The 27,847-nt window shown below is 45.3% G+C and overlaps 1 protein-coding gene across 23 annotated transcripts in view; it reads right to left on the reverse strand.

Moving 5' to 3' along the window:
* PTK2 (protein tyrosine kinase 2) overlaps window positions 1–27,847 on the reverse strand; it is a 549,666-nt gene that overhangs the window by 44,216 nt on the left and 477,603 nt on the right. For all 23 annotated transcript variants that reach the window (XM_077493396.1, XM_077493389.1, XM_077493392.1 and 20 more), the window contains 3 exons: window positions 16,420–16,551; window positions 12,512–12,643; window positions 1,384–1,446 (listed from right to left, as the gene is read on the reverse strand). In XM_077493396.1, the coding sequence (XP_077349522.1) occupies window positions 1,384–1,446; window positions 12,512–12,643; window positions 16,420–16,551 (327 nt within the window). The remainder of the gene's footprint in view (window positions 1–1,383; window positions 1,447–12,511; window positions 12,644–16,419; window positions 16,552–27,847) is intronic.

Raw genomic sequence — 27,847 nt, forward strand, 5'->3', positions numbered from 1 at the left:
CGCCCCAAACCCTCCCCCCCTGACTTCTGGGAGACACACAGGTCCCAGAAGACAGCGGGGACCAGTGGGATAGCGCAGGCGAGTCAAGGATTTGCAGTAGGGAACCAGGAAGTGAAGTCACCCGACAGCCGAGGGATAGAGCGGCTTCGGGTGCAGACCTCGCGGGCACCCAGGACAGGTAAGCGTCCTTATTTTAAAAGTCAGCAGCTGCAGTATTTGTAAAAAAAAAAAAAAAAAATATTGGCGGACCTCCGCTTTAATGCTTTGTTTGAACAGGTCAGTGTTGTTAACGTCTAATGATAATGAAGACTATATGTAGGGTGACAGTGCGTGCCTGGTCAGATAATGGTGGAGGAGGAAGCAGTGCTGGATCTGTAAGCTGTAAATAAGGAGACAGTGTGTGCCTGGTCAGATAGTGGAGGAGGAAGCAGTACTGGATAAGTAGGCTGTATATCAGGTGGCAATGTATGCCTTGTCAGATAGTGGAGGAGGATGCTGTACTGGATAAGTAAGCAGTATGTAAGCGGACAGTGTGTTTCTTGTCAGATAGTACAGGAGGAAGAAGAGCTGAGTCAGTACACGCTGCATATAAGCTTACAGTGTGCTTCTTGTCAGTTAGTACAGGAGGAAGCAGCGCTGGATAAGTAGGCTGTATATTAGGTGACAGTGGGGTTGATTTACTGAAGGCAAATCCACTTTGCACTACAAGTGCAGTAGCTTCAGATCTGAGGGGACGCTCTGAAACGAGGGGACGCTCTGAAACGAGGGGACGCTCTGAAACGAGGGGACGCTCTGAAACGAGGGGACGCTCTGAAACGAGGGGACGCTCTGAAACGAGGGGACGCTCTGAAACGAGGGGACGCTCTGAAACGAGGGGACGCTCTGAAACGAGGGGACGCTCTGAAACGAGGGGAAGCTTTGCTGATTTTATCATCCAATCACGTACAAGCAAAAATGCTGTTTTTAATTTTCCTTGCACGTTCCCCTCAGAGCTACAGCGACTGCACTGCCAAGTGCACTTGTAGTGCAAAGTGGATTTGTCTTTCGTAAATAAACCCCAGTGTGTCTCAGACAGCTATAAGTTATATCTTAGTGGCTGTTCGTGTGTGTGCGGCTGGCAAAGGAAAATGGCAATGTGTGCAAACTACTGAAAACCCTGAAAGTTATTCCACGGACAGGTAACAAACCACCACTTGCTCCATTGTAGGGGTACCTTCCATTCACTCAGCTGCTTTTGAATCTCTAGCCTGGAGGCTTCTTTACGGAAAGGTATTTGAACCATCTCCCTCCCCGGCGGTGTCAGACAGCAAACAGCTGTTCCCCCAGGAAAAACTCAGACTTCCAAAAACAGGTTTTCCTAAAAGTCTAGAGAAGGAAGCTTACCGGACACTGTATGCTTCCATCCACATGCTCAATGCTGCCCCGGGAGAGCCGGACATCGGGCTTCTGGAAACAAGTAGAAATAAATAGATGTGTTACTAGCAGGAAAAAAAAAAACATACGAAGAACAACTTCCAACAAACAACCTTCTCAGGGGGAAAGAAAAAAAAAAGCCAAGCGACGGTTTGCACAACCCTCCCTCCTGCAAGTCTGAAACCGTTAAGGAAGAAGGTAGAGAACGCAGCGCCGAGGGCAGATCCAACCTCTGAAATAAAGATCACAAAATCCCAATATCCTACCATCCGGCCCACGCAGCACTTGAACACTTGCATGCTGTTAAGATTTCTCTGCACAGATTCCCGGGAAGTGTCTTGAGAGTAAACAGGAGACAAGGCGATGCATTAATTCCAGTTTCCTGCGAGAGGAAAGCTCTTGTGTGCGCGGCTTGGCTGCAGCCACCAGAGTGGAAGTGGGGCCAATTACTGAATCTTTTTAGCATTGCACAAGGTTTTTTTTTTTTTTTTTTTTTCTTCTCCTCTCTCTTCTCTTTATTACACAGGAAGAACTGGAGGACGGAGAGCAGAGCGATGACTTGACTACGTGCACAGATCATAAATTATGTCCTCGGCTAGAGGAGCACAAAAGATAGTTGAAAAGCTTCTGTCTTGAGATTTGTAGTGAAACATCCAATCAGGGAGAGCTTTACATATAAAAAGGAGGAAAACAGTGCTGTGCTGCTTGGGTTGTTTACAGGAATTTAGATGTCAGGTGATTCATTATGATACTAAGCTAAGCAGGGCAATAACTTCTCCGCAGGATGTGAAAACCTTGCAAAAAGATCTGAACATATGAATGGGATGAGCAACTACATAGCAAATGAGGTTTAATGTAGAAAAATGTAAAATAATGCATTTGGGTGGCAAAAATATGCATGCAATCTATACACTGGGGGGAGAACCTCTGGGGGGATCTAGGATGGAAAAGGACCTGGGGGTCCTAGTAGATGATAGGCTCAGCTAACAAAGCAAACAGAATATTGGCATTAAAAAGGGGATCAACTCCAGAGATAAAATGATAATTCTCCCGCTCTACAAGACTCTGGTCCGGCCGCACCTGGAGTATGCTGTCCAGTTCTGGGCACCAGTCCTCAGGAAGGATGTACTGGAAATGGAGCGAGTACAAAGAAGGGCAACAAAGCTAATAAAGGGTCTGGAGGATATTAGTTATGAGGAAAGGTTGTGAGCACTGAACTTATTCTCTCTGGAGAAGAGACGCTTGAGAGGGGATATGATTTCAATATACAAATACCGTACTGGTGATCCCACAAGAGAACACTTTTTTGCGGGAGTTTAATAAGACGTGGCCACTCATTTAAATTAGAAGAAAAGAGGTTTAACCTTAAACTACGTAGCGGGTTCTTTACTGTAAGAGAGGCAAGGATGTGGAATTCCCTTCCACAGGCGGTGGTGTCAGCGAGGGACATTGATAGTTTAAAAAAACTATTAGATAAGCTGCTGAACGACCGCAACATACAGGGATATACAATGTAATACTGACATATAATCACACACATAAGTTGAACTTGATGGACTTGTGTCTTTTTTCAACCTCACCTACTATGTAATGGTGTTAGATACAACACAGTCTGAAATTTCAAGGGACCTGTCATTAAAAGCTCACACAGGGATTAACAGAGCTGCTCAGCATTAAAGTGATAGTAGAGGTATTTTTTTTATTATTTTTTTTATTTTAAATAACAAACTTGATACAATGGTTTTGCACAGAGCAACCGCAATCTTCCTCTTCCCAGGTCCCCCACTGGCGCTCCTGACCCCTCCCCTCCTGCCAAGTGTCCCCAGAGCAAATAGCTTGCTATGGGGGGCACCTAAGCAGGCTTGCTCCCGAGCCCTGGCCACTTTCTCTTCTCATTGGTTCACTGGCTGTGATTGACAGCAGTGGGAGCCAATGGTGCTGTCTCAGCCAGTGAGGAGGGAGAGTCTATGGAGAGCCGAAGCTCTCGTGCACATCGCTGGATTGGATGGGGCCCAGGTGAGTATTAAGGGGGTGCTGGAAGCTGCACAGAGAAGGCTTTTTTTTTTTTAACCCTTCATGCATAGAATGCATGAAGATAAAAAAAAAAAAAACCTTGAGCCTTTAGAACCTCTTCAACATATATTATGCTTAAAGTTCCCGCCCTTCTAGATAGTAAACTCTAACGAGCAGGGCCCTCTGATCCCCTCCTGTATTGATTTGTATTGTAAGTGTACTGTCTGCCCTTATGCTTTAATGTTGTAAAGCTGTGCAAACTGGTGGCGCAATATAAATTCTGTATAATAATATTATTATTAAAATGCCATTCCCGAAATTCCTGACCCATAAAATCGCCGAAAGATCACATGACGTCTAGCTACTGGTGTTTTATGTCATTAAAGGCCAAGTTCATATTTCCAAAAATAAATAAAATGTACATATTTTTGTGTGTGCTCTGGCAGAGCCATAAGCCTGTCAGATATAAAAAATTGAGATAAGTTCAGGGGATGTCATGCACCTCCCTGGACTTAACTCATAGCGTGCCTGCACTTTCTACAAAGTGGCTGAATTCCTGGGATTCAGCTTTGAAAGTGACAGCAGCTGTGGGGGGAGAAAAAGGCTGCATGCTGCCACAAGGGGCTCTGTGAGGATGGGGCATTACAAACCTAAGCACGGGTGCAACATGTAACATGGTGCAAAAGGGGAACTTGGCCTTTAAAGACTGAGGAGAGCCAATAGTTTTCACATGATTTCTGGCAACCAGGAGCATTGTTGGGGTTCCATGTCATTATAGACTTGAAACTTACTGAAGTGTTACTTCTTTCAGGGAAATATTTTTTTTTCGTTTTGGAGTGGAGAGGGATTAGAACCCGTCAGTCATTTGCTCTGCTGAAAATTCCAAATTTTGAGTTGTCACCAGAACAGGAATGGAGGGGAAATCTTCCAATAGGCACACTAGTCCTAGTGATAACCAGAGATTTCCTGTCACTTCCTGTTGTGGCAAAGACACAGGATGTGAAGGGAAACCTCCAAGACGAAAAACAAGAAAGGAATAAAAAAAAAAAAAAGAAAGAGGTTATAATTTATAAACCTCCCTTAAGCCTAGTACATACAGGCCAAATGTCGGACGACATTGGCTGGTTCAATAGAAAACGGCCGACATTCGGCCCCATGTGTATGGTAGAGCTGCACGATTAATCATCAAGAATCGTTATCGTGATTTTTTTTTCCCGGTTGCAATCTTGACAAAGGGTTTCCTGATCTTTGGTATGCAGAGAATTTTCTCCCTGCTCTGTGCTGTCAAAATTCCAAGTCTGGACAGTCTGACAAGTTTTAAAACAATCTATCAGTGGAATGTTAAGTCTAAACATTGTATCAATTTGTCTTTTACATCAAAGGAATAGACTTCTGTATGTAAATTAGGAACGTTTAACCACTTAAACACTGAACCTTTTTCTGACAGTTGTTGTTTTCAAGTTAGGGCTCCTTCACATGGACATGTCTGTGTACGGAGCCCGCTCTTCTCAGCGGGGGGATCGCTCCGTCGATCCCCGCTCAGCAGGCAGATGACAGGTCAGTCTCCGCACACCATAGAGTCCGTCGTCACCCGATCCGATGACTGATAGAAAAATTGATTTTTTCCTCCGTCACACTTTTTCGGATCGGAGCGGGTGGAATGTCAGCGGACGTGTCACCGCTGACATCCGTCCCTCCATAGACCTCTATGGAGTGTCCATTCAGGTCCGCTTAAAAAACTGACAGATGGACCTTGAAAGGATTGTCCATGTGAAAGGTGCCTTAAAATCTTTTTTTTTTTTTTGCTAGAAATTGCTAGACATTACTTAGAGCCCCCAAACATTATATACATTTTCTTTAGTAGAGATCCTCGAGAATAAAATGGTGGTTGTTGCAATATTTTATGACACACTATTTGCTAAGTGGTCTTTCAAATGCAATTTTTTTGGGAAAAAATAACTTGAATAAAAAAAACTAAAACAAGAAAAAACACACATACTAACCAGTAAAGTTAGCCCAAATTTTTTTTGTATAATGTGAAAGATTTTACGTCACGAGACTCATGAGAGAATCGTGATCTTTATTCTAAGCAAAAAAAAAAAATTGTGATTCTCATTTTGGCCAGAATGGCAGGTGGTGCGGCCGGTGTCCTATCATATACGGTCCCCCATCGGATAGTGTCCACTGTGTACTGCACATGCGCAGCACACAGCACACACAGATTACGAAAATAGCCGAAGATGAACGGCGCCTGCGCCGTGAGTCCAGGTTCTAGCCCCACCATCCAAGTGGACATAGAGTTGGAATATAAAAGAGCCGAGTGCAGCGAGGCCGAGCCCGAAGCGTGGCGAGCGAAGCAAGCCCGCGAGGGGCCCTCTAATTTTCCCAACCCTATGTCCGTTTGGATAGTGGGGCTACCACCTCCATTCACGGCGCAGGCGCCGTTCACCTTTGGAGATTTTCCAAAGCTTCTTCTGCTCCGTACTGAGCAAGCGCTGTGCATGCGCAGTACGGGGCGGACTCTATATGATGGCCGGACTGAATATGCCAGAACACTGGCTTCTCTCAAACGAACATGCTGGGAAAAGCAGCAGCAACCTGGCTCTTGGTCAGCACTCTCAGTCAATGGCGGAGAGCAACGACTGGAGTGTCCTGGTTGCAGGGTGGGGCTGCCCCCTCGTCAGAACACAATAGAACAGCAGGGGAGGTGGCTGTACTAACATTGGATTGTTAGTACAGCGGCTCTGACTACATTTTTTTTCCATAGTGTGTACTAGTGTGTACTAGTGTGTACTAGGCTTTACTCCAAAAAAAAAAATAAAATAAAAAATTCTACATTTGGTGTTTTCCCATCCACACTACAAGGTGAGCGCCGTACATTCATGCAATTACAACTGTGGACCTATGGATACTCCTAGAGGGGCCCCTTGCTCCCTTTATGTTTTCTGCTATTACAGACTGCAGAAAATCTTCTGTTTATACACAGTTTCTGGCAACCGACTGCACTGTGGATGTTTTAGGACATTACAGACTGCAGAAAGTCTATTGTTGTCACGAGATGTCTGGCTGCAGGAAGCACTGTAAGAATTTTTATAGGAGAATCCATTTCTTTTTTTTTTTTTGTTAATGTCGGATTTAAAAAAGCATGCTGAACACGAATCATTATAATCCCAGTTAATTCTATGGTGTAGTGTGGACGACCGTTTTAAGGCTGCACCTCCATAAGCAGTTTATGAACGAGTTGATTTTTATTTATTTTTTTGTTCAACCAGCGGATGGAATGAAAAAAAAAAAATTGACCCAATTTCCTCATCCACACATTTTTAATGAATGGGGGAATCCTCCCCGCTGAGTTATTGTGATCTCACTGACCGCCACACATATACTGCTGCAGAAGGTCACGTACAGGCAGATTAACATACGTGTACGTTGCCCTTTGAGAGGCGGCTTGCGGGCACGTGCCCACCCTCCGGGGGGGCTCAGCGAGTATGATCGCGGATCCCGCGGACTCGATGTCCATGGGGATACCTGCAATAGTCTCACGGAGAGGAAGAACTAATGTAAACGAGCATTTCACCGTTCTGCCTAATGACACTGATCACAGCTCCCTGTGATCGGGAGCAGTGATCAGCGTCGTGCCACCCACAGCCCCTCCCCCCCATAGTTAGAATCACTCCCAAGGACACACTTAACCCCTACAGCGCCACCTGGTGGTTAACCCCTTCACTGCCAGTCACATTTACACAGTAATCAATGCATTTTTAATTGCACTGATCGCTGTATAAATGTGAATGGTCCCGAAATCGCACCAAAAGTGTCCGATGTAATGTCGCAGTCCCAATAAAAAAACAAAAAAAAAACAAAACGCTGATCGCTGCCATTACTAGTAAAAAAAAATAAAATAAATAATAATAAAAATGCCATAAAACTATCCACTATTTTGTAGACACTATAACTTTTGAGAAAACTAATCAATATACGCTTATTGTGATTTTTATTACCAGAAATATGAAGAAGAATACATATCAGCCTAAACTGAGGAAAAAAAAATGTTTTTTTATATATTTTTTGGGGATATTTATTATAGAAAAAAAAAAGTAAAAAATAATGCGTTTTTTTTTCAAAATTGTCGTGTTTTTTTGTTTATAGCGCAAAAAATAAAAACCACAGAGGTAATCAAATACCACCAAAAGATTTGTGGGGAAAAAAGGACACCAATTTTGTTTGAGAGCCCCGCCGCATGACCGGGCAATTGTCAGTTAAAGCGACGCAGTGCCGAATCGCAAAAAGTGCTCTGGTCTTTGGCCAGCCAAACGGTCCGGGGGGTTTAAGTGGTTATAGCGGGGAAGCTTCCCTTGCTTCAAAATACACAGATCAGCGCTGTCGGCTAAAGCCCGCGACGCAGACTGAGCGTGGAAAGCCCGGCAAGGCAGTTGACTTCTGTATAACCACAATACCCATATATGAATGTAAATTCAGCGAGTCCTTGCTGAACCAGCTGAATTTCGATCCCTGTATGACCACCTTTAGCCCTTGTACACACGGTCGGATATTCTGACAACCAAATCCGTTGGATTTTGTCCGACACTGTTGCATACACACAGTCGGACAAAGTTGTCGGAAAATCAGATTGTACATAACGTGACAACGTTATTTCATTACGACGGGACTACGTTCAGGCTAGTAGCCAATAGCTTTGGTCTAGGAATTTGATCTGAGCATGCGTGGCACTTTGTCTGTCGGAGTAGGCTACACATGATCTGAGTATGTCCGATCGGAGCATGTTTTCGGAAAATTTTATAGACAAGTTGGAAAACTTGGTCCGTCGGATATTCCGACGTAAACAGTCCAATGAAGACCACACACAGTCGGATTATCCGACAATACGGTCCAATCGGACACATTCCATCGGAATCTCCGACCGTGTGTACAAGGGCTAAGACGTAGCAGCTCCTACGGAGATGCATTTGCATTGTAGGCAAAGCAGGTCAAATGCAGCCGCTTGCATTATTTCCTATGTGCCTGAATGCAAAAAGGTCTGGCAACACCACAAGTCCTAAAATGACTGTGGTGCCCCCTTTAGCGTCACCAATGTGTTAAAGAAAACCGATAATAAAAAAAAAAACAACTAAGAAAAACAGAGGACTAGACAGGAGTTTGTCACACAACCTTTTAAATGTGTCATAACAAAAGGATGTTTACTGAACTGAAAATATGCTACAAGGTTTTATTGTAGACAAAGCACAGCCCCTGTCCTTTAGGGTCATGCGACCCCGACAACCAATGGCTCAGAAAAAAACACAAGGTGACCCTTCAATTAATTTTATGTGAAATCCTACATCAACTATTTATTTTTTAAACCTAAAGTGTGTGTAAGGGAAGAGAAAGATTCACATTTTCCTAAAGCGGTTGTCCACTCCGGATAATAAAAAATTTAAAAGTCAGCAGCTACAAATCCTGTAGCTGCTGACCTTTAATAAAAAGACACTCACCCGTCCAGGGTTCCAGCGCTGTCCTCACCCAAAACTGATTCTTCAATCGGCTTTGGGTACAGGCGCCGGCATCCTAACTGTAGGTTCGGCTCCACAGTTAGCTGCCCACTACACATGCACGAGCCGTGCTGCGCTATGAATGGTCCCGCAGTCTTCTGGGACCTGTGACGTGTCCCAGAAGACTGCGAGAAGGAGGAAGGGGGGCGGGGACTTCTGCTTAGTTCGCCTAGGCCAGTGATGGCGAACCTTGGCACCCCAGATGTTTTGGAACTACATTTCCCATGATGCTCATGCACTCTGCAGTGTAGTGGAGCATCATGGGAAATGTAGTTCCAAAACATCTGGGGTGCCAAGGTTCGCCATCACTGGCCTAGGCAATCCAAGAGAAGTGGGAGAGGGTACCTGTCAAAACTAAGTACCCGCTTAACCCTCCCCAACCAAACCAAATATGGCAGATCAGGGGGTACTTAAAGCAGAACTTTAAAGCCACCCAAAAATGGAACTTCTGCTTTTCGGTTCCTCCCCCCCCCTCCGGTGTCACATTTGGCACCTTTCAGGGGGGAGGAGGGAGCGGATACCTGTCAAATACAGGTATTTTGCTCCTACTTCCAGGGCATAGATAGCCGAGCCACCTGCAGGTATCTACGACACTTCCGGTGCCCTCTATGACGCCCCCGCTGTCTTCTGGGAGACACACGGGTCCCAGAAGACAGCAGAGACCAGTGGCGTTGTGCATGTGCATTAGGAAACTAGGAAGTGAAGCCACAAGGCTGCACTTCCTGATTCCCTAACCAAAGATGGCCCGCGCCTCTACCCGAGAGCCAAGGGACGGGTCAGCTTCAGGTGCCGACATCGTGGGCACCCTGGACAGGTAAGTGTCCATATTTTAAAAGTCAGCAGCTGCAGTATTTGTAGCTGCTGACTTTAAAAAAAAAAAAATTAAAAATAGGTGGAAATCTGCTTTAAATCTGACTTCCAGCCTTCCCTTCAGTCTTGCACAGTTGTACCGGCTCCCCTCCTGGGCTGAAATTACTTACTCTGATTTCACTGCACACTGTGAGCTTCTCACAATGTGCATTAAAAGCTGGTCCAGTGAATGTCACTTGGTATAAAATGAGGTATGCAATTAGCATGTTGATGAAAGGGAGGAACCAGGAAAGGCATAATAAAACTAAAATACTTCAGTTTTATTTTTGGATAGGGATGCTGTATGTATCCCCACTGAGTAAATTCACCCTCTGTTTGTCCTGGTAACCACTGACCACTGAGGAATCAATAGGGAAAGAAGGAAATTTTATAACGGTTACCAGAACAAGCCAACGGTCTAAAACTTGGCAGATTTCCTCTTACTTCAAGGACACATTTCACTAGCAGCAATCACTTTGGGAGCAGAGAAGGAAGGCATCTTAAGCCTCGTACACGCGATCGGATTTTCCGCGGACAAAAACAGCAGACTTTTGCCCAAAGGGCGTTGGCCAGGAACTTGGTCTTGCATACAAATGGCAAGGAATTGTCGGCCAACAAACACGAACGTAGGAATTTCAGCTCTTGAGTGCCACCCTTTGAGCACCTTCTGCTAATGTCATGTTTGGTGAGCATTGCGTGTTTGTACTTTGAACTTTTGTGTGACGGACTTGTGTACACATGATAGTAAAACCCGACAACAGACATTTGTCTGTGGAAAATTTATAATCCTGCCATCCAAGATTTGTCGGTGGAAAATCTGACAACAATTTCCTGATGGAGCATAGAAACGTGTCGGATTTTCGGCCAAAGGTCTGTCATCACACAATTCACGGTGGAAAATCCGATCGCTTGTACGAGGCTTTATAGAGCAAACTATGGCCAGCAGGTTTTTGCCATTGCTAAACATGATTAAAACAAAAAAAAAAAAAAAACGCCACCCATTAGGGAAAATCAAGGGACTGAGTCTATTTAACCACTTCAGCCCCGGAAGGATTTGCCCCCTTCCTGACCAGAGCACTTTTTGTGATTCGGCACTGCGTCGCTTTGATGGAGAATTGCGCAGTCGTGCGACATGGCTCCCAAACAAAATTGACGTCTCCCCCCCCCCCCCCCCCCCCACAAATAGAGCTTTCTTTTGGTGGTATTTGATCACCTCTGCGGTTTTTATTTTTTGTTCTATAAACAAAAAAAAGACCGCCAATTTTGAAAAAAAAAAAAACGCATTATTTTTTTACTTTTTGCTATAATAAATATCCCCCAAAAATATCTAAAAAAAATTTTTTCCCTCAGTTTAGGCCGATGCGTAGTCTTCTACATATGTTTGGTAAAAAAAAAAAAAAAAAAATCGCAATAAGCGTTTATTGATTGGTTTGCGCAAAAGTTTTAGCGTCTACAAAATAGGGGATAGTTTTATGGCATTTTTATAAAAAAAAATTTTTTTCTAACTAGTAATGGCGGTGATCAGAGATTTTTATTGTGGCTGCCACATTATGGCGGACACATCGGACATTTTTGACACATTTTTGGGACCATTGGCATTAATACACCGATCGATGCTATAAAATTGCATTGATTACTGTAAAAATGCCACTGGCAGTGAAGGGGTTATCCACTAGCGGGCCAGGGAGGGGTTAAGTGTGTCCTAGGGGGGTGTTTCTAACTGTCTGGGGGATGGGCTGTGTGTGACGTGACACGGATCGCTGCTCCTGATGACAGGGAGCAGGCGATCAGTGTCCTGTCATTAGGCAGAACGGGGAGATGCTGTTTACAATCGGCATCTCCCCGTTCTTGAGCTCCGTGACACGATCCCCGCGGCGAATGAGTCCGGTGGGCCCGCGGGCACACAGAGCTCACGGCAGACGCGCCCAGCGGGAAATTCAAAGTAACGTACGGGTACGTTACTTTGCCCAGCTGTGCTATTCTGCCGACATATATTTGCCGTCGGCAAGTGGTTAAACACAATGGAATGGACCATCCCAGGAACAGTTATTTAAATCCTTACATGTGTGGACGGCATACCGCGTTTCCCTGAAAATAAGACCTAGCGTTATTTTCCAGGAAGGCTGCAATATAAGCCCTAGCCTGAAAATAAGCCCTAGTTTAAAATGCTTGTAAAATTCTATAATCCAATCTATTACAGTAGTATATAATGTACAATGTGTGTGTTTCTGTAATATAATTGTGGGGAAGAGGGCTCCGGCGGGTCACAGAATCGCAGAGCGGTGCTATATCAAAGGTATTTGCCACAATTATATTACAGAAACACACACATTGTACATGATATACTATTGTAATGGAGTGGATTATAGGCTTTTACAAGCATTTTAACTAGGTTCACCCTGGGGATTCCCTTCAGGCAAGGAGAGAGAGTGGGAGAGAAGACAGCACATTACATGGTAAGACCTACCCCAAAAATAAGCCCTACTGTGTCATTTGTTGGCAAAAGTAATATAAGACCCGGGCTTATTTTCGGGGGAAACACGGTAGGAACTCTATATACTTAAGACGGTTTTCATAGAAAGCAATGCAGGTTGACTACAAATAAAGCAAGTAAATTACATGGCTGATTAGGACATAAAAAAGTGCTTAGCGTGGTTTATTTCTTTTTATCAAAAATATACGATTACCAGAAATCTCTCCTCTTTCTCCAGCCAGCGCTGGTCCTCCTCCATCTCCTGCTGCTGTCGTATTAATCTCTCCTCCATTAGATGAGTCGGAAGAACTTGGCCTAAACATCTCATGTCCATGGGACCGGAATCCTGCAGACAGAGGAGAAAACACATCAGCCTCCATAAAAAAAAAAAAAAAAATGACCGCAGACGCAATCTGGGGATTTTATGAACTAAACAACATAAGATATTCAGGATGTTCCAAAAAAAAACATCAAAGCACACCTATCAAAAAAAAGAAAGAAAAACCAAAAGGCTGACATTGATAAGATCCTTCTGTAAATGGAAGCTGCCTGGCTGTTTTTAGACTGCAATGCATCTGAATTAGAGACCTAGGACAAGCAAAAAGGAAAACTGAAAAGAGTTCCCGATCTCTGTATTTGTTGTGCGTCATCGACTCAACGTCAATGTATGGAAGCTGCTGGATCAGCACGGGAGCCTGGCTTCTCCTTCTATAGTGTGTACTTGTCTCAGTCCAGAGCACCAAGTGTCATTTCTGTCTGCTGTTTCCTTCCTCAGCATGAATCACTTCTGACAGGTTTTCTGACACCAAGAGATATAAAAGAAAAAAAAAAAAAGTGACAGGGGAGGGGCCTCTAGGACACACCCTGTGATTGACAACCTCAGCTTTGTTTCTGTGTGAAGGGGGTGTCCTGAGCTCTGCAGAGTATAATTTCATCTACCCGCCCCCTGCTTTCTGAAAGCTCAGACAAGCTGCATACATTTTGCATTTTGAACAGCTACAGAGAAGAGAAGAATGCAGGTAAATGGGTACAACTTTCGTAGGAAGATTTGTTTCATCTCTGTGTATCACCTGAGGCCAGTCACTTCACTGGGTACATGTTCACAACCACTTTAACATAACTGACCATCTTCCTGCACTGGAAAATTATTTCTGCTGTCAGTAGATGGCTGAGGGACTTTGCACTTGAGAAAGCTGAACTCTCCTGCCTCTAAAGGGCACCACACTGGAGAAAGCTGATCTCCACTGCCTCTAAAGGGCACTGCATGGGCGAAAGCGGATCTCTACTGCCTCTAAAGGGCACCGCATGGGCGAAAGCTGATCTCTACTGCCTCTAAAGGCCACCGCACTGGGGAAAGCTGATCTCTACTGCCTCTAAAGGGCACCACACTGGAGAAAGCTGATCTCCACTGTCTCTAAAGGGCACCACATTGGCGAAAGCGGATCTCCACTTCCTCTAAAGGGCACCGCACTGGGGAAAACTGATCTCTACTGCCTCTAAAGGGCACCGCACTGGGGAATGCTGATCTCCACTGCCTCTAAAGGGCACCGCACTGGGGAATGCTGACCTCCACTGCCTCTAAAGGGCACCACACTGGAGAAAGCTGATCTCTACTGCCTCTAAAGGGCACCGCACTGGGGAAAACTGATCTCTACTGCCTCTAAAGGGCACCGCACTGGGGAATGCTGATCTCCACTGCCTCTAAAGGGCACCGCACTGGGGAATGCTGATCTCCACTGCCTCTAAAGGGCACCGCACTGGGGAATGCTGACCTCCACTGCCTCTAAAGGGCACCACACTGGAGAAAGCTGATCTCTACTGCCTCTAAAGGGCACCGCACTGGGGAAAACTGATCTCTACTGCCTCTAAAGGGCACCGCACTGGGGAATGCTGATCTCCACTGCCTCTAAAGGGCACCGCACTGGGGAATGCTGATCTCCACTGCCTCTAAAGGGCACCGCACTGGGGAATGCTGACCTCCACTGCCTCTAAAGGGCACCACACTGGAGAAAGCTGATCTCTACTGCCTCTAAAGGGCACCGCACTGGGGAAAACTGATCTCTACTGCCTCTAAAGGGCACCGCACTGGGGAATGCTGATCTCCACTGCCTCTAAAGGGCACCGCACTGGGGAATGCTGACCTCCACTGCCTCTAAAGGGCACCACACTGGAGAAAGCTGATCTCTACTGCCTCTAAAGGGCACCACACTGGGGAATGCTGACCTCCACTGCCTCTAAAGGGCACCACACTGGAGAAAGCTGATCTCCACTGTCTCTAAAGGGCACCGCATTGGCGAAAGCGGATCTCCACTTCCTCTAAAGGGCACCGCACTGGGGAAAGCTGATCTCTACTGCCTCTAAAGGGCACCGCACTGGGGAATGCTGACCTCCACTGCCTCTAAAGGGCACCGCACTGGGGAATGCTGACCTCCACTGCCTCTAAAGGGCACCACACTGGAGAAAGCTGATCTCTACTGCCTCCAAAGGGCACCGCACTGGGGAAAGCTGATCTCTACTGCCTCTAAAGGGCACCGCACTGGGGAATGCTGACCTCCACTGCCTCTAAAGGGCACCACACCGGAGAAAGCTGATCTCTACTGCCTCTAAAGGGCATTGCACTGGAGCAAGTGGATCTCCAATGCCTCTAGAGGGTGCCATATGGAGACAGAAGGGGGAGTCTGCTCTGGGAAAGATGATCTCCACCTCCACTAGAGGGTGCTACTGTGCAGAGACAGGTGAAGGGTTCTTTACTAGGAAAATCAGATCCTCCCTCCCCTCCACTAGAGGACACCATGTGCAGAGAGGCTCTGGACTGGAGGTAGGGGATCCCCACTTCCACTATAAGGTACTATGCAGACACAGGAGGGGAGCTCTGCACTGAGCAAAGCTGATCACCGCCGTGCGGAGAGGGGCTCTATACTGCTCATATCTTTGAAGAACATCTGAAAAGGAGTTCTCTATATCAAAGAAAACAGGCTGGGAAGGCTACAGTCTGTATTCAGATCAGCACACAGAAATAAATTGGAAAATTAGTAGTCATTACAGTTTTTTTTTTTGTCAGTGTGCCGGGACAGAACTAGTTAAAGAATATGCATTCTAAGTGTGCTTATCCTTTCATTTTGAGCTCAAATAAAAATCTCTCTCATTAAGAACCACCCACTGCACATCTAAGTACCTGGCATTCCTGCACCAGGGTGTAGATCTCCACTTGCCTTATTTAACCGTTCTTTGCACAGCTACACATTAGCATGTACAGGCAGCTGTGGAAGCATTTAATTGTGCACCTTTGGGAATCTGAATTAGACTCGTTTCCTACTGTGGCGCTTTGCAGGCGCTATAACGCTAAAAATAGCGCCTGCAAAGCGCCCTGAAAGAGCCGCTGCTGTTTCTCCAATGTGAAAACCCAGAGGGAGCGGTGTGCTAGCAGGACCGTAAACAAATCCTGCTAGCAGCATCTTTGGAGCGGTGAAGGAACGGTGTTATACACCGCTCCTGCCCATTAAATGTCAATGGAGCAGCACGGCTATACCACCGGCATTGCGCTGCTACAGCAGCGCTTTGCAGTGGTTTTAACCATTTCTCGGCCACTAGCAGGGGGGGGGGGGGCGGGTAAAAGCGCCCCGCTAGCGGCATGAAATTAACAGTAAAGCACCGCCAATGCCCCAGTGTGAAAGGGGCCTACACTTTTACATGGACAGGCTATTACAACCCCCCCCCAAAAAAAAAAAAAAAACTGTGCTAGCAATGCATCCTAGAGATGAACACAGGGCTCCAGCTCGATCGCGATCACCTGACATATCATCAGTGCCCCTCTTTCACCCAAGTATCATTTACAGTTTTCTGGATGGATTTACTCCCAATCCTTGTAGGTGTTCTACAGATCCTGGCATATGCAGGCATGCTCAGGACACCTGAATGTGCAGGTGTATGTCAACACAAGAAGGAGGTTGGCGCGAGGCCAGACTCCTCTGGTGCCTTGGGGTAAAATAACAAATGTGGTTCATCCTGATTTCCCTGAACATTTGTTGGACGGAGGCGTTTGGTGCCATTTGCCAGCATCGATAAATATTAGATGAACTTCACCCAATATCTGTAGTTAAGTTTGCCATGATTGTCACTTACCTCCATATTGGCTTGCCACATTTCCTGGGTCCGATGGTTCCAGGAGTCCAGGTGGTCTAGTACAGCAGCTTGGCCGGGGTATATATTGCCGGGCATAGAGGGGATTCCATGGGAGACGGTATAACCAGTCACCTAGAGTGTGAAAAAGAATTGTCCTTATGATTAACTAACACCAGGAGCATTATTCAGAATATAGCTACCAGACCGTTAAAAGACAGAGTTAAGATTTTTTTTTAAGTCATTCATCTGCAACAGGTTTCAGAAATCGGGCTATAAAATCCTCTACCGGTGCTACCGCACTCCTTCTCTACAGCACCGGATTTGCCCTTCCATTGCCGGAGATGTAGTGCTGGAAGGGGAGATACGCTGCATGTGTCATTCCCAGGGGGGGGACTCACCACATTCTGGAATGGGGTGCACACTATAAACACAAAAATTAACTGATAACTCCTTCCTTTTATTTATTGACCCACTCTGAGATCCTATTGGCCGCTTACAAAAAAGTAAAAATAATAATAAAATAAATTGGCGGTGCAGCACTTGGTCAACGCTGCCCGGGCACGTATTCCACCTCTGTGGAAGTTGACCAACCCGCCTACCCTACTACAATGGATTCTGCAACTGGAAGGCATTAGGAAAATGAAAAGTCTGGCCAACGTGAAAAGGACTGAAAGATTTACCAAAACATGGTTTTACTGGATAAAATATTCCTGCACTGAGAAATTTTAGAAGCTCCTGACAGGTTGACGGAGTATGCCAGACTGATGGGGGTGTTTCGGGGACTTTTCTGCTGTGTAGCCTCCCCCCACAAAAGAAAAATGTGTATTTATTTATTGACATGCAAGGTGGTTTTGTTCGATTTGTTATAATGTGGGCTATATTTTTCAAATGTGTTGTCCGCATATGTCTTTCAAATTCCATGTACTATACTGCCTGTTTGTAAGTTATACCAGGATGGTCATATAGATTGCTGTTCTGTACGTCTTCCTTCTCCCAACACATAAAAAAAAAGAAACCGGCTACCTGGCAGTTATCGGGGAGCTACAATTCAAAGCATGCTCAGCAAAACGGCTGCTGAATAACCCGTGCATTCCAGGTCTTGCAAAAGGGGAAAGCGGCAGGTCTCATGTCCAATTAAACAAACTTCAGCAACATTTTTATTTTTTATTTTTTTAGAGAATGGGAACAGTTAGAATGGAATAGAATGGGAACAGTTCAGAACTTCAGCTTGCTTTTATTGAGGTCTGTGCCCGCGGAGGTGAACTCCCCTCCCTTCCTTTCCCGCGTGGTTGTTAGGACAGGAAGTAAATGGAAACCTCTTCAACAAGGACATAAACCGCAATAAGAAAAAAAAACGGACAGCGGACCTAAGATTTGGCTTGAGCTCTCCTTTAAGAGCGTTACCAATCATAATGACTTATTAAAGCAAGCAAAGAGCAATGAGGTCATATCAATCACCAATTAACAGTCAGACGTCGTCGCCTTGTCAATTAAAGATTAAGTTCACCTTTGGTAACATGTTCCCAATGCTATAGCCACTCGCTGTTCCCTCCTCTCCCTGTGACAGCAGCAAGGGAAGAAGCTCCCTGTACTAGCTGTCACATTTTAAAAACGGCTCCACCCACACGGCCACGTCATTCATTCACAAACCTGTGTGTGTGTAAGAATGAACTACAAGCCCCAACATCCTTTGTCAGCTTGTAGTTCTCAATGAACTACCAGGGAGCTGTGGTAGTTTATTGATTCTTCCCATCAGTGTATCTGCCCGCCCGTACAGCACACAGATACATTGACAGATCTGCAGGAGACCTGCATGGCACCAGTGAGCCGCTTTACAGGCGCCAAAAAAATTCAAAAAAATGAATGCACTTATTTTTCCTGCAAAAAAAGTGCATTTATAATTATTTTTTTTAAAGTGAACTTATCCTTTAACATGTTTTGTCATCTTTGGTTTTGAATTTGCCGAGTACAATATATTCTGGAATATGTATACTATTCTTCGATCAGGGCCGCTGACAAGGCAGTACAGTCAGCCCTCTTGTACTGGGCCCGGGTCCCATCAGTTCAAAGGGGGGGGGGGGCACTTGCTGAGGAGGGCCGGCTGTGCTGTCTTATTGCAGACACTGATCCTCTTCTGTCTCCCATTGCAGGGCTGCCAGCTTCTCCTCCTTTTTCTCTCTCCGGCTGAATTGCAAGAGGATTTGGTTCTAGCACATGCGCCCATTCCATCTGCTGTCTGCCCCCCCCCCCCAGGTGCCCCTTTCAGGGGATGTCATCTACTGTCCCCTTCCTTTCCTGAATGAACACACCGATCGATTTGTACTAATCACATCTGTGTGCATTCATCACTGAAGCATGGTAAACTGTGTTTATCATCCTTCAGTTTCTGAACGAGTAGGAAGCCTCAGAGCACTTCCAATTCATTCATTTGTGCAGCTGAGGCTGTAGAGAAAGTGACTGATAAATTCATATCCTCAGTCACTTTCAGCTGTGGGGGGCTGTCAGGTAGGCTGTGTGGGGCCCCCGTGATTTCTTTTACAAATATTTTATTGAAATGTAGTCACAACAGATTAGTGCAATAGTGTGATGGATACATCAGACAAATAGTGAAGAGGAGAATCCCGATGGGGCCCCTGTGATTTCTAACAGCAGCCCTGCTTCTGATCAGTGGATGGTAAATGTATAGATGTATGGAGTGTTCATATCCTTACCTCTATGATTCATTTCCTATCTTACATGTATATGAATCATTGATGACTATAAGATTTTTGTAATAAAATATGATTTCAGTTTCCCATAAATATTCTTCGTTCATTGATTTGACACCCTTAAAGCCCAGTTATTGAAATACTGTTATTTCTAAATAAATTCAGGATTTGGGAAGTGGTGTCAAAAATCCAATACTGGTCAGACTTGTGTTATCTTCCAATGACATGACAACAATAAAGCCCGACTACTTTCCTTTTGCCTTCCTATATATATATATATATATATATATATTAATTAGGCTGACTAAACCGTGACCTATAGAAGACTAATGGAGGCATCCTCTTATCTGTACATAAAATACAATTATCGAAAAAAAAAACAAAAAAACAAGAAGCGTTAGGCAATATGGGAACTGTACAGGGGCGGACTGACCATTCGGGCACTTGGGCACTGCCCGAGGGACCCATGCCACTAAGGGGCCCCATCAGGGTTGCCAGCCTCAATAAAACCAGGGACAGTATGTAAAAATCTGTGTTTTTTTTTTTTTAAATCTCAAGATTATAGCTGCCCTGCCTCTCCAGTACCTTTTCAGTGTATGTATGTGTATGCGGTGTGCCTGTATGCGGTGTGCCTATATGCGGTGTGCCTGTATGCGGTGTGCCTGTATGCGGTGTGCCTGTATGCGGTGTGCCTGTATGCGGTGTGCCTGTATGCGGTGTGCCTGTATGCGGTGTGCCTGTATGCGGTGTGCCTGTATGCGGTGTGCCTGTATGCGGTGTGCCTGTATGCGGTGTGCCTGTATGCGGTGTGCCTGTATGCGGTGTGCCTGTATGCGGTGTGCCTGTATGCGGTGTGCCTGTATGCGGTGTGCCTGTATGCTGTGTGCCTGTATGCGGTGTGCCTGTATGCTGTGTGCCTGTATGCTGTGTGGCCCCATATTCTATTGCCTGGGGGCCCCATAATCTCCTATTGCCCAGGGGGGCCCCATGAGTTGTCAGTCCTCCCCTGGAACTGTATCAAAATGTACTTTCAGGTAGACGGTAGCAGGAGTTATTCATGCAGTAGGTGTATGAACAGGACTCTGATGTGATGTTGAAGTGTAATGAGACATCCAGAGGGCCGTCACACAGGGTCACATTGTGTATATATAACAAAGCTGCACATTCCAGTACTGTGTATGGTATGAAGTTATCCGGATGCCTGCACAGTATTAGTCTGCCGCGTACATGTGTGCACTCATGTCTGGCAGACACCTCTCCCCTCCATTACACTCCTTTCCCACCAAGACACACCTTCCTCAGGTTACATACAGGTCCAGGCCTGCCGTTCTCCAGGCTGAGCTTATTAAAACACATTCTATTGTGGCGTGAGAACCCGTCCTTCTCTACAGATCGCCCCAATTCTTTATAAAGTCCAGGCAGGTTTTTGGTCTGGAATCATACACATACAACAAAAAAATCCCCCCTCCGTCCCAGTAGTTAAAAAAAACTAAGAATTACAGATTCTCAAACGCTCATGTTTTTGTGTCATTTAACCTACTTCAGTATCCTTATGTCTAACACGTTATCACTTCTAGCATTAACCACTTCAGCCCTGGAAGATTCGGGCATTTTTTTGAGATTCGGCACTGCGTCGATTTAACTGACAATTGTGCGGTTGTGCGACGTTGTACCCAAACAAATTGTGCATCCTTTTTTCCCCCCACAAATAGAGCTTTCTTTTGGTGGTATTTGATCGCCTCTGTGTTTTTTTTTTTTTGCATCACAAACAAAAAGATTGACAATTTTGAAGTTTTTATTACTTTTTGCTATAATAAATATCCCCATTAAAAAAAAAAAAAATTTCCTCCGTTTAGGCCGATATGTATTCTACATATTTTTGGTAAAAAAAAAACAAAAAACAAGTTTGCAGACAATTTATAGCGTCTACAAAATAGGGGATAGTTTTGTGGCATATTTATTATTATTATTATTATTTTTTTTTACTAGTGATGGTTGCGATTTTTATCAGGAATGTGACATTATGGCAGACACTTGACACATTTTTGGGACCATTGTCATTTATACAGCAATCAGTGCTATAAAAATGCACTGATTACTGTAAAAATGTCACTGGCAGGGAAGGGGGTTAACACTAGGGGGTGATCAAGGGGCTAACTGTGTTCCCTGCTACATGTTTCTAACTGTAGGGGGAGGGGACTGGCTAGAGGAAACAACAGATCATGGTTCCTAGCTAATAGGAACACACGATCTGTCACTCCTCTCAGAACAGAACAGGGATGTGTGCTTTTACACACACACTTCCCTGTTCGGCCTCTCATGCCCGCGACCGTCGGCCATGAGCATCGGCATCCCCACAGTGCAGCGGGCGCGTGCCTGCTATCCTGATCCCACAAGCCGACGTATAGCTATGACGGTTTGCGGGATCGTGCCGACCTGCCGCAGTAAAATGATGTTGGCTGGTCAGCAAGCGGTTAAAGAGGTTGTAAACCCTCAAGGTTTATTCACCTTAATGCATTCTATGCATTACGGTGAAAAACCTATCATGCATCAGCCCCTCAGAGCTTCCCCCACCTTTACTTACCTGAGCCCCGTAATTCCCGCAACGGGGACAAGCACACCAGCTCCGGCCAGTGTCTTATGTTCTGGTTGGATAGCAGCGCAGCCATTGGCTCCCGCTGCGGCCAATCAAATCCAATGACGCGGGCGATGGAGCCCAGAGTCCTGCTATCTGTGTCAATAGACACAGCAGCAGGACTCGGGAGCATGCGCGCACGGGTGTCCAGAAGGAGAACGCTTCTCCGATGTGGCACTCGAGAAGAGGAGGAGCAACCAGCGCTGCTGAGGGACCCCAGAAGAGGAGGATCGGGGCCACTCTGTGCAAAACCAACTGCACAGAGGAGGTATGATAGGTTTGTTATTTAAAGTGTTACTAACCCCCCCCCCCCCCCCCCTTCCACTTTTTTTTTTTTTTTTTAAGTGTTACTAAACCCACAACAGTAAAATCAGTGTGTATTTGCAGTAAAGTATGCTGGTTATACTCACTGTGGAGCCTAAGGGGTTAATCCCCTGCATTGTGTATAAAGGCTGTGTGATCCTGTCTTCTCTGATCCTCCTCCTCTAACTGACTCCAACCCATCTCCTGATAGAACATAGCATTAGGAGTCAGGCTGCACATGCTCAGTTTAGTGTGTATTGTTAGAGATTTTTATTTTTTTATTTTGGGAGAGTACATGTGATCTGCACTATCCAGACAGAGGATCAGGGGAAAAGGAAAACTCCTCCTACAAGCTTTAATCAGACACTGATAGAAGTCACAAGACTGCTATATACTGCTGGTGAGAAAAAGGTATTTAAACATTTACTAACGCTATTGCATTTCCATGTTCTGTGGGAGACCAGATATAATGAATGCAGGGTCCTGGGTTTAGTAACACTTTAAGCAGGTGTGTTAATGAAGAGCTCCAGGTCATGTGTATGAAAGTTAACCGCTTCCCTACCGGGCATTTTCACCCCCTTCCTGCCCAGCCCAAGTTTCAGCTTTCAGCGCTGTCCGAATTTGAATGACAATTGCGCGGTCATGTAACAATGTACTCATAAGACATTTTTTATCATTTTTTTCACACAAATAGAGCTTGCTTTTGCTGCTATTTATTCACCACTTTTTTTTGCTAAATAAACTAAAAAAAAAAAAAAAATACAGTATAACACGCACTTTTTTCCCCCTAAAATCAGGGGGAAATCGGGGGTGCGTGTTATACGCCGATCCCCGCCCTTCCTAACCTTTTCTGCTGCTCTCGGAGGCTTTCAGGTATTTTTGGCCGTTCTCGGGTATATTCAGCCGTTCTCGGCTATTTTAGGCCACATTCGGCCGTTCTCGGGGGGGTTTCGGAAAGCCAAAAGCCGCAGAGAACGGCCGAAAATAGGCGAGAAGGGCCGAAAATAGCCGAGAATGGCCGAGTGCAGGCAAAAATACCCGAAAGCCACCGAGAACGCGAGCCGCTGAGATACACAGGACATCCGCTCTGTATCTGGGCGGCGCCATTTTTAAAATGGCAAGGAGACAAGGCTGCAATGCAATGCAAGGCTGCAAATGACTGACAAGGCTGCAATGCAAGGCAAGGCTGCAATGCAAGGCAAGGCTGCAAATGACTGACAAGGCTGCAATGTAAGGCTGCAATGCAATGCAAGGCTGCAAATGACTGACAAGGCTGCAATGTAAGGCTGCAATGCAATGCAAGGCTGCAAATGACTGACAAGGCTGCAATGCAAGGCTGCAATGCAAGGCTGCAATGCAAGGCAAGGCTGCAAATGACTGACAAGGCTGCAATGCAAGGCAAGGCTGCACATGACTGACAAGACTGCAATGTAAGGCTGCAATGCAAGGCAAGGCTGCACATGACTGACAAGGCTGCAATGCAAGGCAAAGCTGCAAATGACTGACAAGGCTGCAATGCAAGGCAAAGCTGCAAATGACTGACAAGGCTGCAATGCAAGGCAAAGCTGTAAATGACTGACAAGGCTTCAATGCAAGGCTGCAAATGACACTGACAAGGCTGCATTGATGGGCATTTAAATGTAATTTTTTTTCCTTAAACTTTCCTCCTAAAAGTTTTTTTTCTTTTAAATTCCCTCCTAAACTTGGGGTGTGTGTTATACGCCAATAAATACAGTAAGTAAAAGTTTTGAAAAAAAAAAAAAAAATGTTTTTCTTCGTTTGTAAAGAATTTTGCAAAAAAAAATTAAAAAATTCTTTATAAATTTAGGTCAAAATGTATTCTGCTACATTTCTTTGGAGAATATAACCCAAATCAATATTTAGTCTGTAGAAAGGTTACAGAGCCCACAAACTATGATATATATTTGAAAATGGATCAATCCTGATGTACTTTTTTTTTTTTTTTTTACACATTACGATTTCTAATACCAATAAATTTCATTAGAATAAGCAACCATTTTTACTGAATGAAACTGGTTCTTTTGTTGTGAAAACTAAGGCCTGTAATTAATGTAGATAACATAAGTAAGTAGGGTGTACCATCATCCAGTTGAAAAGGGAAAAAGACTGGGAGATCGGTCCCCACTCGATTACCCATAAAGGAGTTGTATGGACCATCGCTGTTAAAACAAACTCAAAATATGATAAAAAATGAAAAAAATTATTGCTACAAAGGACTATAAAAACAGGATATCCAAGTATTTAGTGATGCATATCATAAAAGGTTTACATAAATGACCCATGTAGATCACCAGCATTCATGTCCCCAAGTAAGGAGGATCAGAATATTATGGATTTTCACAGATATCATTGTTCTCAACAAGTTTTGCGACATTTCAGCGCTTCATCAGGAGGATATCCGGGACCCAAGCCTAAAAGGGGTCAAGGCACCACCGGGGTTTCCCCACGGCAGCTAAGGGGGGGGGATGTGCAAAAGATGGGCGGCTGTCTTAGATGGAACAAAAGCACTACTCTGGGTCCGGGGGAGGAAGAGTTTTCAATGAGAGAGATGATCAAAAACACTTAACAAGGTTGTAAACCCTCGTGTTTTTTCACCTTAATGCATCCTATTTATTAAGGTGAAAGAACACCTTGCAGTCACCGCCCCGCTAGCGCCCCGTTTTACTTACCTGAACCCCGAATTTGCGTTGGCGTGCCCCCGCCGTCCCTCTCTCCACGTGTTCCCAGCTCTTGATTGGATAGATTGATGGCAGCGTAGCCATTGGCTCCCGCTGCTGTCAATTAAATCCAATGACGTGGGGGGCGGGGCTGGGTTCTGCATTCGACCTCTATGGACTCTGAATGCTGAACTCGGGAGCACGCCTCCAAGGCAACCCCCTCGGGATAGCGCTTCTCCTAGGGGGTTATTTAATGCAGGGAGGAGCCGCAAGAGCGAGGGACCCCAGAAATTGATGTTCGAGGCCACTCTGTGCAAAACGAGCTGCACAGAGGCAGCATGACATGCTTGTTATTTAAAAAAAATAAAAATAATTATCTTGCTGAAAATTGCCAACCCGGAGGCTGGCTGTGTTCAGCACATAATGGTTTCCACCAAAGTGCTCTTCTGCCCTGGAGTACTCCAAAGATGACACACTCAGTGGCTCTCAGAGCAAGAGCCAAGGCAACGTGAACCGGGAGCACAACGAGGAGCAGATTTTGGTGCGGTGCGTGACACCGCAGGGCTGGGCAGAGTCCTCGGGGGGCAACAGCCTACATCAGAGAAGGCATGTGGCTGTACAGCAAATGTGGCACTGGGTGTGTATATTGATAAATTACACGGGAAAAATTATGCTGGTACAGCAGATTAACATTCACCAACAAATTACAGATCACAAGGCAACAGTTATGGTAATTCTTTTGCTGTAGTGCTAATGAAATCATAACTGATGTGACGGCCGAGTACTGGAATAAACAGCAACACATTGTCCCCAATTTTAACTGAAAAGTGATATTGTTAAAGACCAATTCCTGATAACAATTATTTTCTCATTTGTATCAGATTGGGTGGGGAGGGGGGTCCATAAAGCCTCGGCCTAGATTTATTTTCTTCTGTGTTTGGTTAAAATTTTTCCCTTGCTCCCTTTTGTATTTAAGGTGGTCACAGACACCGGCAGGGGTTCAAACCTGCCCCAACTCTTTCTAAAACTAAGTTTTGCCTGAAATATGATTTTTTTTTTAGACTCTCTTAAAATGAGTCTATCCCCTACCCTTCCCCAAATTTCTGTAGCCACAAAAAAAAAAATTCCTAATCTGCAAACACCCCAAAAAAGTACCTAAACCCGCAGTCATGAGGCATTCCAGGTCCTGAATATTTTCTCTTTTTCTGCAGAGGGGAAGGGGGTGTCTTTCTTTGGGTGTTGATGACTGTGTGACTCGAATACTTCCTATTGGCTGTACAACGGTGGGGGTCCTCTCAGGATCCAGAACACTGACATGTCACGAAGAGGGGGACCAGTGAGCGCGGGGAACAAACTGCAGTGCTGGATCACCGGTCTCCACAACCAGAAAAGGTACACCGGCAAGGGAGAGGTGTGACGGACTTCAGCAAGTTAAAATTAGAAGTGTCATTTTCTTTTAAAGCTGTGGAAAGGATCAGTGGGGGGGTTATTTGCCCAAGAAAAAGCATTAAATGATGAAAAAAAACACGTGTGACCAGGGGCAGACTGACCATTCAGGCACTCGGGCACTGCCCAAGGGCCCCATGCCACTAAGGGGCCCCACCAGGGTTGCCAGCCTCAATAAAACCAGGGACAAAATCTGTGTTTTTGAAAAAATCCCAAGATTATAGCTGCCCCACCTCTCCAGTACCTTTTCAGTCTGTGTATGTGTATTGTGTGTGTATACTGCGTGTGTATATTGTGTGTGTATATTGTGTGTATACTGTATGTGTGTGTGTGTGTGTGTGTATACTGTGTGGCCCTATAATCTATTGCCTGAGGGCACCATGAGTTGTCAGTCCGCCCCTGCGTGTGACCTCTCAGCAACCAATCACATGCTACGGAGGTCACTGAAAGATGATTGCTGCTTTATGTTACTGCCCTCAGCCTTAGTGCAAAACCAGCTAACATATACAGTATTTGCAGACACTAGCCTATACATAGGTCGATGCCAGCCATAGAGAGGTACAGGCTTTCAGCTGCAGAGCTGAAGTGTTAATGGGATACAAGTGTAGTGATCAACACACTAGCGTTGCACTGAGAATCACCCCAGTGGCAGAGAGGACTTGTAGTCCATTTATTCACAGATTTTTGTGAATCAATGATGCGGCTGCGTGAGCGAAGGACCAGGGAGAGGGGATTGTTTCTTTGCAACACGTTACATGTAGCACATTGATAAAGTAGGGTCAGGCTTCAAGAACAATCCATGCAGACACAAGGAGGACATACAAATGCAACGGAGGTGGGGAATGCACTGCAAACTAATGTTGCAGGTTCTCTTTGATGCTATACCTATCACAAACACAGAGAAAAGCAACAACCACTTAATTTCAGCCAGTCAAAAAAACGATACAGTGATTGTAGATTGCACAGTACGATTACAGAATAATGCCCTGTACACACGGTCGGAAATTCCGACGTCAAAATCCGTTGGATTTTTTTCCGACAGTTTTTGGCCCAAACTTGTCTTGCATACACACGGTCGCACAAAGTTGTCGGAAAAGCCGATCGTTCAGAAGGATGTGACGTACAACAACACGTAAGTCAGGACTATGAAGAGGCCAATAGCTTTCGCCACGTAATTTATTCTGAGCATGCGTGGCACTTTGTGCGTCGGAAATTGTATACACGCGATCGGAATTTAAACGATCGGATTTTGTTGTCGGAAAATTTTAGATCCAGATCTCAAACTTTGTGCGTCGGGAAATTCCGTCGGAAAAAGTCTGATGGAGCCCACACACGATCGGAAAATTTCCGACAACACAGCCCGAAACACACATTTTCCGTCGGAAAGTCCGACCGCGTGTACAGGGCATTAGAGTCGGTTCACGCAGGGGCGACTTGTCATGCGCTTTCAGGTCGCACCCTATTGTCGACAATGGAACTGTTCAGATCGGTGCGGCGATTTGAAAACATAATTCCTGCACGACTTTTGGCAATTTCAGGTGCGACTTGCATAGACATCTGTGCATGAAGTCGCACAGATGTCAGCCCAGTCACACCGACACGCGGCTTTGAAGTCGCGCGATTTCAACTGAAGTCGCGCGATTTCAACTGAAGTCGCG

This window comes from Lithobates pipiens, unplaced genomic scaffold, assembly GCF_037356315.1.
Source record: "Lithobates pipiens isolate NorthernLeopardFrog02 unplaced genomic scaffold, aLitPip1_a1.2 Scaffold_19, whole genome shotgun sequence".
Lineage (NCBI taxonomy): Eukaryota > Metazoa > Chordata > Amphibia > Anura > Ranidae > Lithobates > Lithobates pipiens.